This window comes from Chelonia mydas, chromosome 3 (assembly GCF_015237465.2).
Source record: "Chelonia mydas isolate rCheMyd1 chromosome 3, rCheMyd1.pri.v2, whole genome shotgun sequence".
NCBI classification, from domain to species: Eukaryota; Metazoa; Chordata; order Testudines; family Cheloniidae; genus Chelonia; species Chelonia mydas.
The window spans coordinates 54,990,457-55,002,467 of NC_057851.1; the positions used below are offsets into that span (position 1 = coordinate 54,990,457).

The following is a 12,011-nucleotide window of genomic DNA, read 5'->3' on the forward strand; positions in this document are numbered from 1 at the left end:
CAGTGAAACTATTTGCTTAAGTAAAACTAGTAGGGTTTGGTCCTAGAGCTGTGACCAAACTGGGTACGTCTACACTGCAGCTAGGAGGTGTAATTCACAGCTCGGGTAGACATACACACGCTAGCTCTGCTCAAACAAGCACCGAAAAATAACAGAATGGCTGTGGCAGCCTGAGCTGTGTCTCTGGCTAGCCACCCAAATACAATCTTGACGACTCCCCGCATACACGCTAAGGCGGGATTTAGGTTTGTCTCAATTTTTTTTACTCAGGAATAACAAGAGGTGGGCAAACAGTCAGAGTTTAGTTTCAGATAAAATTTAGTAAAATTTGAAAATGTTTCTTTAGTTTCCTATCTGAATTTCACTTGCCCAAATGTCAGTGATATGTGTTCTGTATGGCACTCAACACTAATGCTTTAGCAGTAATCTTCTAGTTAGAAGCCCAGCTGTTTTTTTCTCCAAAATTGTGCATTCTTTTCCCAATCTGACATTTCCGGATTTCATCCATGTCATAATTTATCTGAAATGTGTCTCAGATCCAGTAATGATCTTTAGAGTCAGAAGCTTGAAACACTTTATTCTTACTAGAAGGTTCTGCTCCCTGTGCTTGACAATAAACCTCTGGTTTAGTTAACATAGAATAATTGTTTAGTATTTACCAGCTGTTAATGTACCTGTGATAATGTGGGATGGCTACATTTGGTAGATGTTGAAGGTGTTTTTTTTTTAATGGAGACCACTTACTTACATAAAATTGGTGTACTACATTGGTACTTCAAGAAAAAGTAGGTTAGAGAAGATAAAAATTTTTGGACAATCATCTTGAGACTGGCCTTTTAAATGGAAAGTGAAAACTTGACTGTGAATTTGTTACTCAGAGACGGAAATCAGCATTATGATGGTAACTGCGGCACATATAAAAACCTAATGCTGTATTTCTTATTCAGGCAAACTCATCCATGTACTTTAATAAGGAGATTTGCCCAGGTGAAGACTGTAGAATCAGACTCTAACTCGTAAGAATACCAAAACCAAACAAACGTTTTTGAAATTTTTAGTCTTAGGTCCAAGCTTTCCCATACTTAACTATGTAGCAAAACCAGTATGTATTTCATTGGGCCTAGATTGGACCTCAGTGTGGTTTTGGGTGGAGGAGAATGTGCAAAATAATTAAACGACTTGAGCAATTAAGGCAGAAATACAGAAAGAAGATGCTGAGTAAGTAATAGAATATTGTTAAATTGGCACTTGCAGATAGTGCAGCTTTAGCGATAGTAACACTGACATATTTTAAGTACTGCATTACGTATGGTTAATAATTTGTAAGATAACTGACCAGTAGAGTAGATGAGTAAATGAGGTAGTTATAATAACTTTCAAAAGCATTAAAGTACAACTGAAAATGTTCAGTAAAGTTTTCTTGAAGAAGAATTGTACATAAAATACAATTGCTGAGTAATTAGATTCAAAGTACATGCAATACTGAATGTATCATACTAAGCCCACTGTAAATTTTTTTTTACTGATGTCAGGAATGTACCTCTTTAGATCTTATAGTGTTGAACTTGACAGTTTTTATTGCACTTGTGAATAGTAGAACCCAAATGTGATTATTTGCTTCAACATATGGTTTGATCAATGGATATTTTCTTGCAGTAATATTATAGACCAAATCCTGCGCACTTTAATCATATGAGTATTCATATGAGAGGTTTCAGTATTACTATATTATTAAATCAGAGTAGGATTTGACACACTACCTAGAAATGTCCTTCTGCTGTAATCATTCATTCCTGACATTTCACTACTTACAGCTATTTCCTACTGGCACTAATAACTGGAAAGAACAAATAAATGTCACAAATGGACTGCAGCATATAACTTGAAATGAAAGGCTTCATTAAAGACTTGATCGTGCATCCATTGCAGTCAAAAGAGAAATTTCCACTGACTTCACTCAGAGCGAGATTGACCTGTCTGTCATTTTTTAAATGGTCAATCACACACAATTTACAACAGAAGAAATTTTGATAAAAGCTAACAAAGAACATTGCACCATAAAAATAATTATTTTCCTTAATTCTGAAATGCTACATTTGAAATAAACTGTAGTATAGGAAGAACATTATTATTGTTGTTTGCTTTTAGACGACAGATTGCTAGTCTCTTGTAGCTTCTTTTTTGCTTTGCCACCTGAATTATGTGGTGACTCCAAACTCATGAAAGTGAATCTTGGTATTCAGCTATTAATAGAGATCTTCCTTTGTTTAATACACAATTTAATCTAATTTCTTATATAGTAAAATCTTCAGGACAGGGATCCTGTCTTTCTATATGTTTGTAAAGCAACCAGCACCAAAAAATTCCCAATCCTGACTGGTGCCTCTGGACAAGTAATAATAATAATGATACACTGTATTAAATATGGGTTGACATTGAAATTGTAATTTTATCCTTAATAGCACGCCATATATTATTATTTCTTGAAGACCAGTAGTGGTAATCCATTATTAGCCATTTTCATGTGCAGTGACTTCACGTCCTTTATACCTATATAGATAAGTAATGTCCTCCATGGCTAAGAGTCACACAATCAGATTCACAGACTATACTATATACATGCTAGTCGTTAATAAATGTCATGTCATGTGTCAGTACAGAATTTTGTAGGGATTCCAAGTAAAGATGATTTCTGAGCTGGTTCCTCAAATCCCTGCAGTAAGAGCACCATAACCTGGTGTCTGTCGCTGGCCACATTGTCCAGTGACAACAGTCAATCATACTTCTCTGCAGAAATGGCCTTTAAGCTATAAAGAAACACAGGATGCCACATTTGTTTTACTAGCCAGAAAACTGTTGCCCATTCAGTCTCAGGTAAACCTTGCAGAAATTGTACTCTTTAAATGCATCGCCTAGATTCCTGGGATGAGGTCTTGACCTCCCACTCTTGCGCTCTTCCACCAAGAACAAGGGACAGAGCAGTGTAAAGGGGCTCTAAAATGCTAGTTCCAGCTGTGGGAGAAGGATTCCCTTGGCACAAGAACTGCAGAAGACAGCCATTAGCTTTTTTTCTGTGCCTCGCTTACAAGCTCTGGTGTAAGGAACATGCCACATGCCAAGGAACGTGAGCAGGGTGCCAGAATGAGGCTGGGGGCAGGAACAGCATGTCAGGGGCAGGGACACAGCAGCCCTGAAGACTCTCTAAATTATGCAAGGGATGTCTCAGCCCCCAGAGCAGCCCAGGTTTATTTGGGGGGTGGGCCCAAAGGTGGCTTAAAATTAAAGCGTTTTCTGCCTGGAATGTACAGTTTTAAACAAAGAAGGTATGATTATTTCTCCCACTCCCCAGTTTCATAGCCTGTCTCCAAAGACCAGTTCTCTGTTATCTTCTTTAACCCCCTTTAAGCCCTCCTCTCTGCTTTTTAACCCTTGGCTTGTGTCTTCCCCTCAACTTCACTGTCTTATTCAATTTTCTTCTTGTAAACCATAAGGGCCTGATTCTCATTCTCATTTTATACTTAGATAGTGTAACCACTCTGACATTTAACTACTCTGACAGTGCAAAGTGGCTTTAATGTAAATAAGAATCAGCCTGTAAGAATCAGTGAAGTCTATCTATCTATCTAAAATTCTTGTAAGTGCTTGTGTCTCCTGCCAAGTCCTCCTGCCTCTACTGCTCCAGGTAATTCCAGCCTTCACCACCCATTTTTGTAATATCTGACACAAACGTATTTGTGCCTTCTTCCACATTGCACTTTTCCCTCCTTTAAATCTTCCGTTCAGACTCACCTTTGCTCGGAAGCCTATCAGAGATCAGCCAATTTGTGATGGTTATCACTTGACAGTAAAGGAAAAAAAGGGAAATGTGTATATTCGATAATATAACTCGCTCCCTACCCTCTCCTATATAACTTGTCATTTTAGATACAGGGCAAGGACCATGTTTTCATACAGGACCATGTTTTCAGCCTAGTACAATGGGGTCCTTATTTAAATGTCTAGGTGTTATTATAATATAAACAAAGCTACATTTCAATTGGGAGTATTTTTAAATGTTTGGAATGGGAAAAAACATTAACTAAGTTAATATATTACCTGTATAAAAATCAGTTTGGATCTGTTGAGTAAATGCTGCAGGTTTGGTGGTTAAATATGCTAAGTTCCATGTTAAATAAAAAGATTGAAATACTGCTTTAAATGGAAGACATCAACTCAGCCTTGACTATAGAATGTCTAACAACATCTCAATGATGCATTTGTGTCTGTAGTTTAGCAAACCAGAAATACACTAAAGAATGGAAAATGCTGTTTCCATGACTTTATTTCCATGAGTTTTGAGGTGACCACATCATTCTTGAACTCCAAAGGCAAGCCACAGGAAAACATTTCCATACACTATAACATAAGATGTAAGCTGAACTGAGATACTCACTAATAGCTCTGGAGTTTGGTTTTGTTTTTTGTCTGTCATATAGACCAAGATTTAAAAAAAAATAAGAGCCTAAAGTTAGGCTCCTGAATCAATTATTAGGTACTGGAGCTAGAATTTTCAAAGGAACCTAAGGGAGTTAGATGGCCAACACCTATTGAAATTCAGTGGGACTTGTTTATCAATTCCCTTAAGCTCCTAAGAAAATTCCAGAGGAATTTACCTGATTTTCAAAAGTGCTGCATATGTGGCAACTCTCATGAGCTTCAGCACTTCACCTGAAAACTCTAAATAAGGGGATAGTGCCTTAACTTTAGACTTCACTTTTTGCAAATTTTAGCTGTAAATTGTATTGCAGTTTGTGGTTTGGATTGTATTATGAGTGTTTAATCTTTTTTTTAAGTGACTCATTGAAGAAATTTATTTCCTTTCTTACTCCTGGAATGTATTTTTGAAGATTGTTGGAAATAGTACTACAGGGCCAAATATTAATAATAGCCAGATTCTGACAGCCACTGTAAAGCTGATGTCAGTGGGGTTACTCTGGATTTACACTCATGTAACTGGATCAGAATTTGATCCACTCTTTTTCTGTGTGGGTGTGTGTATGTGTCTGTATGTCTGTGTATATTCAGTTGCAATATGTTGCATGTTCATATTTATAGTCTTTGAAGTAATACGTTGTTATCCTTTTCTTTGTTTATTTAACATTGCCCATGTTATCTGCTTTTTCTCTTTACTGTCATAAGACATTTTCATCGGTTTCATTCATCGAACTCCTTGAGACGTGTGTATAAAAATTACTAGTGAGTTTTACAATCTATGTTGTTTTGATTTGACCAGAAAAGAAGTGAGCTTCAGTAGCCGTAAGACTTCTCATTTCCAAAACACTTTTGCTGTTTTGGTTGTAAAAATATTTTGTAACCTCCAACTACAATATTAACAGTATAGTGACCATGGTTTGTTTTTATTCATCATTTGAAAAAAGTCTTCTTTGGGATTAAAGCTTTCATGCACATTAGTAAACAGTGGCAAGCCGTCCTGAAATAATTCTCCTTCCTTACCACATATTGACAAACACATTAAAACAAAAACTAACAGATGTCCGAAAAAGGTGTGCCAGAAACTTTGTAGTTAACTGTGTCTGTTTAGTACTGTGGAGCAGCAGTTCAGTTGTTTCTTATTATTTTCTGTATATGTCTTTTTTAGTGACATTCCAAGGATTCCTGAGAGTTCCCATCCTCCATTAGAGTCTAGTAAGTATATGCTTTGTTTTTATATGCACACATATTGCAAAAATATTTTTACATTAAAAACCCTGTCTGTTTCCTGTATCATTGTGTAAAACTAGAATCAATATTATATAGTTCAAATCTAGGCTGTATTTTAATGCTTTCTTCCACAGTAACAATGAAAGTCCATGTGGTGTTAATACCATGTGTATACAGCATTTTTCGTGGTCCCAGACTGTCTAATCTTTCTAGATCAGCACTGTAGGAAAGGTAACTATTATTATCCTCATTTTACCTATGAGAAAGATGAGGCAGAGGAATTAAGTAAGGAAGTTGCCAGAGGCTGCAGAGGGAGTCATAATTTCCCATCTCTGATTGCCCTTCCCCTGTTCAGATTCCTAGACCACATCTCTCCCTATCTGATCCAGAATGTGCCCCTCTGTGAGTCTCTTAGGCCTTGTCTACACTGCCACTTTACAGCACTGAAACTTTCTCACTCAGGGGTGTGAAAAAGCACCCCCCGAGCAAAGCAACTGTGAGCGCTGTAGAGTGGCAGTGTAGATAGTGCACCAGTGCTGGGAGCCATGCTCCCAGCACTGATAGCCACTCCCCTCATGGGGGGTGGGTTTTTTAACAGCAGGAGAGTAGAAGCCTTTAATAAGGCACACCTGAAAGAAAGCAGCTTCCACTGGAAGTGAGGGGCACCTGATAGTTTATTTCACATAAGAGATTCCAAAATGTAGGTAGAAGTGAGATCTTGTCTACACAATAGCTTGCACTTGCTTAGTTAAACTGGTGCAAACCCATATGGATACTCTTATTTCTGTTTAGCTTAAACCTGTTCCTAATTTACTTGACCTAAACAAAAATTTGACTGATTTAAACTGAAATAGGAGTGTCCACACAGCTTTTTGCACCAGCTTAACTAAATAAATTTAAAATAAGTTTAAAATCATACTTTAAAATAAACTGATGAAACTCTGCATATAAACCAGCCTTGAATAGTTAGAAAACCAAAGTAATTCACAGATCTAATAAAATTGGCTTGAAATCAGTTCTAGGTCTTCCATTGTTTCTTATTTCTTGTTTCTTTCATTCATTTAGGTTCAAGTTCTTTTGAATCTCAGAAGATGGAAAGGCCTTCTATTTCTGTTATTTCTCCAACTAGTCCTGGAGCTCTAAAAGATGCACCACAAGTCCTACCAGGCCAGCTTTCTGTAAGTGTATATTATACCCAGAGAGAATACCATTTATCTGTTACAGTATATTTTGTTTGTTTCTGTGAGTATTGAGAAATATCTGGCTATGTTACATAACATGGATAATCTATTATTAAGCAAATAATCAGTTTTCTGCTGCTCTTTCTGTTTCATCTCTGTGTAGGACATGTAAAGAGTTATATTCTTGGAACGTCTATTCTGTTCAACGACACCTTTTTGATTATATGAACATTACTTCATATAATTTTATGTGATTATAATGGAAGTTGTGCATATAAAAGATGTAATGAATACTCTCATAGACTGTTTGTACATGCTTCCAGTCTCTTTAAAGGTATTGGAGTCACTTAGATAGTAATTTTGCCAGATGCTAAGCAGAGAACAGACTCAAATATGCCCTTATGGTACAATTATTTTACGAACTAGCTTGATCACATTTAATAGTTTTCATAAAAGTATCTGCTAAACAAGTCAGGTTAAATGCATTCCACCTCTACTTCAAGTATCAACACAGTACAGACTTCCCACCTAGCATTTAAGATAACACTACTGAAGTAAACTCACTCCTATGTAACCCAGTGTACTGCATGACTGCGTACAGAACATAGTCTACAGGCTAGACAGTATAGCTAGCCCACAGCTTCCGTCTGCAGTAGGCTGTAATCAAAAACATATGCTACTGCTTTCTAAGGACCTGATCATGTATCCATTGAAATCAGTGGCATCTATGTTTGAGTGCAGGATCAGGCCCCAAAGAAGCAATATTGTGAGCCTCTCTGTATATTTATACATCCTGCTGTAAAAATTCTCTCTCCACAAAACAGAGCTGAGACAGCAAAGGTAACAGTGGCCAGTGTCCCCACTGCCCCCTCAGTACTGTAAGGCTAGGTTTTGCTTCAGTGAGTTAGAAACCTAAGAATGTTAGTTAAACTTGAAGAATGTAATGAAGATCTGTGGAACTTTTATTTAATAGTCAGATTTTTTTGAAGAGTGATATTGCCAGAGATTTCATGATCCAATATTTATGTGCAAAGCCTTTGCATATTCGAAAAAAGGCTTGGAGAAATAACTGTCATGGATTCTTCCAAACTGGCTGAGAGCCATTTTTTTAGTTCATGTGGTGTGATTTCTGCCATAAGAAACCCAAAACGTCCAAACTAAAATCTCACACAAAACCGAAGAAAAAAATCTTGTAGAAAACTGTATGAAACATTGTTAGCCCTTCTGAAAAACATTTTATGTTTTGGCTAATGATACGCAGCAAAAATAATTGTATATACTTTCATTTTCATGAATAATTTCTGGTAACTTGGATCTTGTAGGTGAAACTGTGGTATGACAAAGTGGGGCATCAGTTAATAGTAAATGTTCTACAAGCAACAGATCTGCCACCTAGAGGAGATGGGCGTCCCAGGAATCCTTATGTAAAAATGTATTTTCTTCCAGATAGAAGGTAATATTCCAAGTGAAAAATGTATCAAGTGAACATTTTAAATATTTTAGTTATAGTTTAAATGCATGTTTCTCTAATATTTTCCTTTAATAATTTATTGTAGTTTAGATGAACCTTAAAAGGTATAAAACTAGCATGCATCTATAATCAGATAATATCAAATTGTAAGTAATTTGCTCCATGGAAATATGGCTGAACCTGGAATACTGCACAGCAGATACTGATCCATTTTAGACATAAAAGATCATCAGGCTTTTTATCAGTAAAATGTAAGTAAACATTGATTTCACCGTACACATACAAACAGATGAAAAAATATTCCAAACAATAATAATAGAAATTTACAGATAGGCAAAGTAAGAAAAATGTTGCTTGAGGACTTATTAGCATTTGATCTAAGGATACTTACTTCATGTATTTTGACATGTGATGTTGACAAATTGTGTTTTAATTATTATACAACTTTAACTTTTTTGAATCTCATCACCTAATATCATTAAATAATTATTGTATGCCCCCCATTGTCTAATCCCTCCCATAATTTCCCACAATTGTGAAAATTTAAATAACTAAAAATTGAAAAATGCTTAAAATTTATAATTTTGTACAACTGTGAAAATTTAAATAGATACAGAAAAATGCTTTAAAATAAACATTGATGATATCCATCATAATTATAAAAAAATACAAATTGAATATTGCCAAGCCTAGTAATCATGATGTTTAAATCAGAAAGGATGAAAACAATTATAGCCTTGAAAAAAGAAAAGGAGTACTTGTGACACCTTAGAGACTAACAAATTTATTAGAGCATAAGCTTTCGTGAGCTACAGCTCACTTCATCGGTTGCATCTGTATTCTTTTTGCGGATACAAACTAACAGGGCTGCTACTCTGAAACCTAAAAGAAAAGGAGTACTTGTGGCACCTTAGAGACTAACCAATTTATTTGACCATAAGCTTTTGTGAGCTACAGCTCACTTCATTGGATGCATTCAGTGGAAAATACAGTGAGGAGATTTATATACACACAGAACATGAAAAAATGGGTGTTATCATACACACTGTAAGGAGAGTGATCACTTAAGATGAGCTATTACCAGCAGTGAGCTGTAGCTCACGAAAGCTTATGCTCAAATAAATTGGTTAGTCTCTAAGGTGCCACAAGTCCTCCTTTTCTTTTTGCGAATACAGACTAACACGGCTGCTACTCTGAAATCTGTACTCTGAAACCTGTAGTTATAGTCTTGGTTACTAGATGGCAGTATGTGACCTGTTTTTGCATTATAATTTACAAGAATGTTTATGTTTCAGTGATAAAAGTAAAAGGAGGACCAAAACAGTAAAGAAAAGCCTAGAACCAAAATGGAACCAAACTTTTCTCTATTCACATGTACATCGTAGAGATTTTAGAGAACGAATGTTAGAAATAACCGTATGGGACCAGCCAAGAGTACAAGAAGAAGAGAGTGAATTTCTTGGAGAGGTGATATATACAATGGCATTACAAAATAATTATATTTTAAGCATATAAGAAAGTCTAACATTTCTGTATTAAAAAAATAATGCTGTGCAGTTTTAAACTAAGATTAAGTTCAATAAATTTTTCTCCTAGATCCTTATAGAGCTGGAGACAGCACTTTTAGATGATGAACCACATTGGTATAAACTGCAGACACATGATGAATCCTCACTACCTCTGCCTCAGCCATCACCTTTCATGCCGAGGAGACATGTCCATGGTGGAGAAAGCACTAGCAAAAAATTACAAAGTAGGTCCAAATGCTATCGCTGTCCGTTTTCAGTTTTAATTTGGGAATGATTTGTGACAGTCAGTTATGCTGTAATAATGTTTAGATAAAGTTTTGGTAGCCATATTCAAAAATAAAGATATTTTTTCCAAAACATAACTGAAAATACAATTGGAAATGGAAAAACTATTACATTTCCTGATCAACCCCACTGGAAGTATGCAACTTCCAGGTTGGCAACATTTGTTGAAATTACCTATAGTTTGAAATGTTAGTTTTTGCATAGCTGTCTTTGTTAAACACTGAACTGAGCATAATACATGATTTTTTAACAAGGAAATTGGGATGTTTTTATGATTACTAAATGTTGGGTCTTTAAAAAAAAAAAAAAAAAGCTTCAGACTCTAAAGCCTGGGAGCAGCTTTTAGTGTATTGATCATTTCAACCTCCGACACACTTATTGTCCAGATACAAAACTTACTTTTGCTACACAGAATGCGTTTGTATGTGTGTGATTGGGAAGATGAAAATCAGAAAATAGTACAATAGTCAAAACCTGTCCTTCTCTGATCAGGTATTAATTTTTTGAGACTTTAAATGTGAAAACAATGGTTTTTAAAAAGTGGCATTTCTCAGAGCCACAGCATAGCGTATAGTATGGGTTGAAATAGCTGCTATATGGAAATAGCTGCAGCCTGTAGCGTCTACTGTACCATTTTGTCTGAAATTAGATTACATTTTAAAAATATGAAAGAAATAAAGAACAAATTCTAAAGGTATTTTCTCAGGTATTTTTCTGATCTTTTACCTGCCTGTTAAGAAAAGTAAGAGTAAGAAAACTAATAAATTCCAGCCAGTGCATAACTTCATAATTAACTGATGCACTTTTAGTAGCTGTAGCAACTAGATACTGTTGAAACTGGTGCATTAAAAAAATAAGCATATAGATATCAGACTATGCCCTCATTCTAAATTCAATTTAATTCTCATTTCATATAGTTTAAATATAAAATCACCCTATGTTTGAATCACAGGAATAACTAGAGTTTTTATTTAAACATATTTTTACATTTTCCAATACAACGAGATATACAGGTATTTATTTGCCTTACTGTTGTGCAGGATCTCAGCGAATCAGTGATAGTGACATCTCAGATTATGATGTTGATGATGGTATTGGAGTAGTTCCTCCAGGTGCGTGGGTGAAGAGCATGGTCCTGCTTCTTTTTGCTGTTCCTTCCCTCCTCCCCCTCTAATTTTCCAGACTCCTGCAGGATGCTGGTTTTGGAGATTGTGTTATGGAGAAAACAGTATGACTAATTACTCTGTGGTGTCTTTCCTTCTAAATTAAATTAAAATGTACTGTTATGTACTAATTAATATTTCTGTTTAGATGTGACTGTTTGGATTTTGCATTTAGATGGTTCAAAGCTGTTTGTTACTTCACAGTGCTCTAAGCATACGTGAAACTACAATTTTTATTCTAATAATTCAGTTAAAATACTAATTACAATTTCAATTTCCATTGCATTTTTTTTATTTTGCTTCTTGCTTGAAACCCAGATATAATGCAATCCTCCATGGAATATATTTTAAATGCATGGTTGAAAATTCAAATGCATGTGGCATGGCTATATCTTTTATACTTTTCATAAGCATTCATGAATTATCATTACCATAAATGTGCATAAATGTATAAATATAGAGAGAGAATATCTTGATCGCACTTTAGGGTAGCACCCTTTGTATATTCAATATAATAAAACATCGGGGCATATTTTAGATACCATACCTTAAGTATATTTCATTGGCAGTTGCCACAAATCACAAGATTAAAACTCCTATTCATGGCAGACTTAGTAAAGAGTTGCTGTTTACTCACCCAAGCTAAATCAGGTTTTCTGTGTAAAAGTTACTTGTGAAAGTA

The 12,011-nt window shown here is 35.5% G+C and overlaps 1 protein-coding gene across 49 annotated transcripts in view; it reads left to right on the forward strand.

The window, feature by feature from the left end:
• RIMS1 (regulating synaptic membrane exocytosis 1) overlaps positions 1-12,011 on the forward strand; it is a 489,881-nt gene that overhangs the window by 293,560 nt on the left and 184,310 nt on the right. For 47 of the 49 annotated variants that reach the window (XM_043542504.1, XM_043542505.1, XM_043542468.1 and 44 more), the window contains 6 exons: positions 5,639-5,685; positions 6,766-6,878; positions 8,204-8,334; positions 9,648-9,819; positions 9,949-10,105; positions 11,207-11,278. In XM_043542504.1, coding sequence (XP_043398439.1) covers positions 5,639-5,685; positions 6,766-6,878; positions 8,204-8,334; positions 9,648-9,819; positions 9,949-10,105; positions 11,207-11,278 — 692 coding nt within the window. The remainder of the gene's footprint in view (positions 1-5,638; positions 5,686-6,765; positions 6,879-8,203; positions 8,335-9,647; positions 9,820-9,948; positions 10,106-11,206; positions 11,279-12,011) is intronic. The other 2 variants (XM_043542473.1, XM_043542514.1) reach the window with 1 other exon arrangement.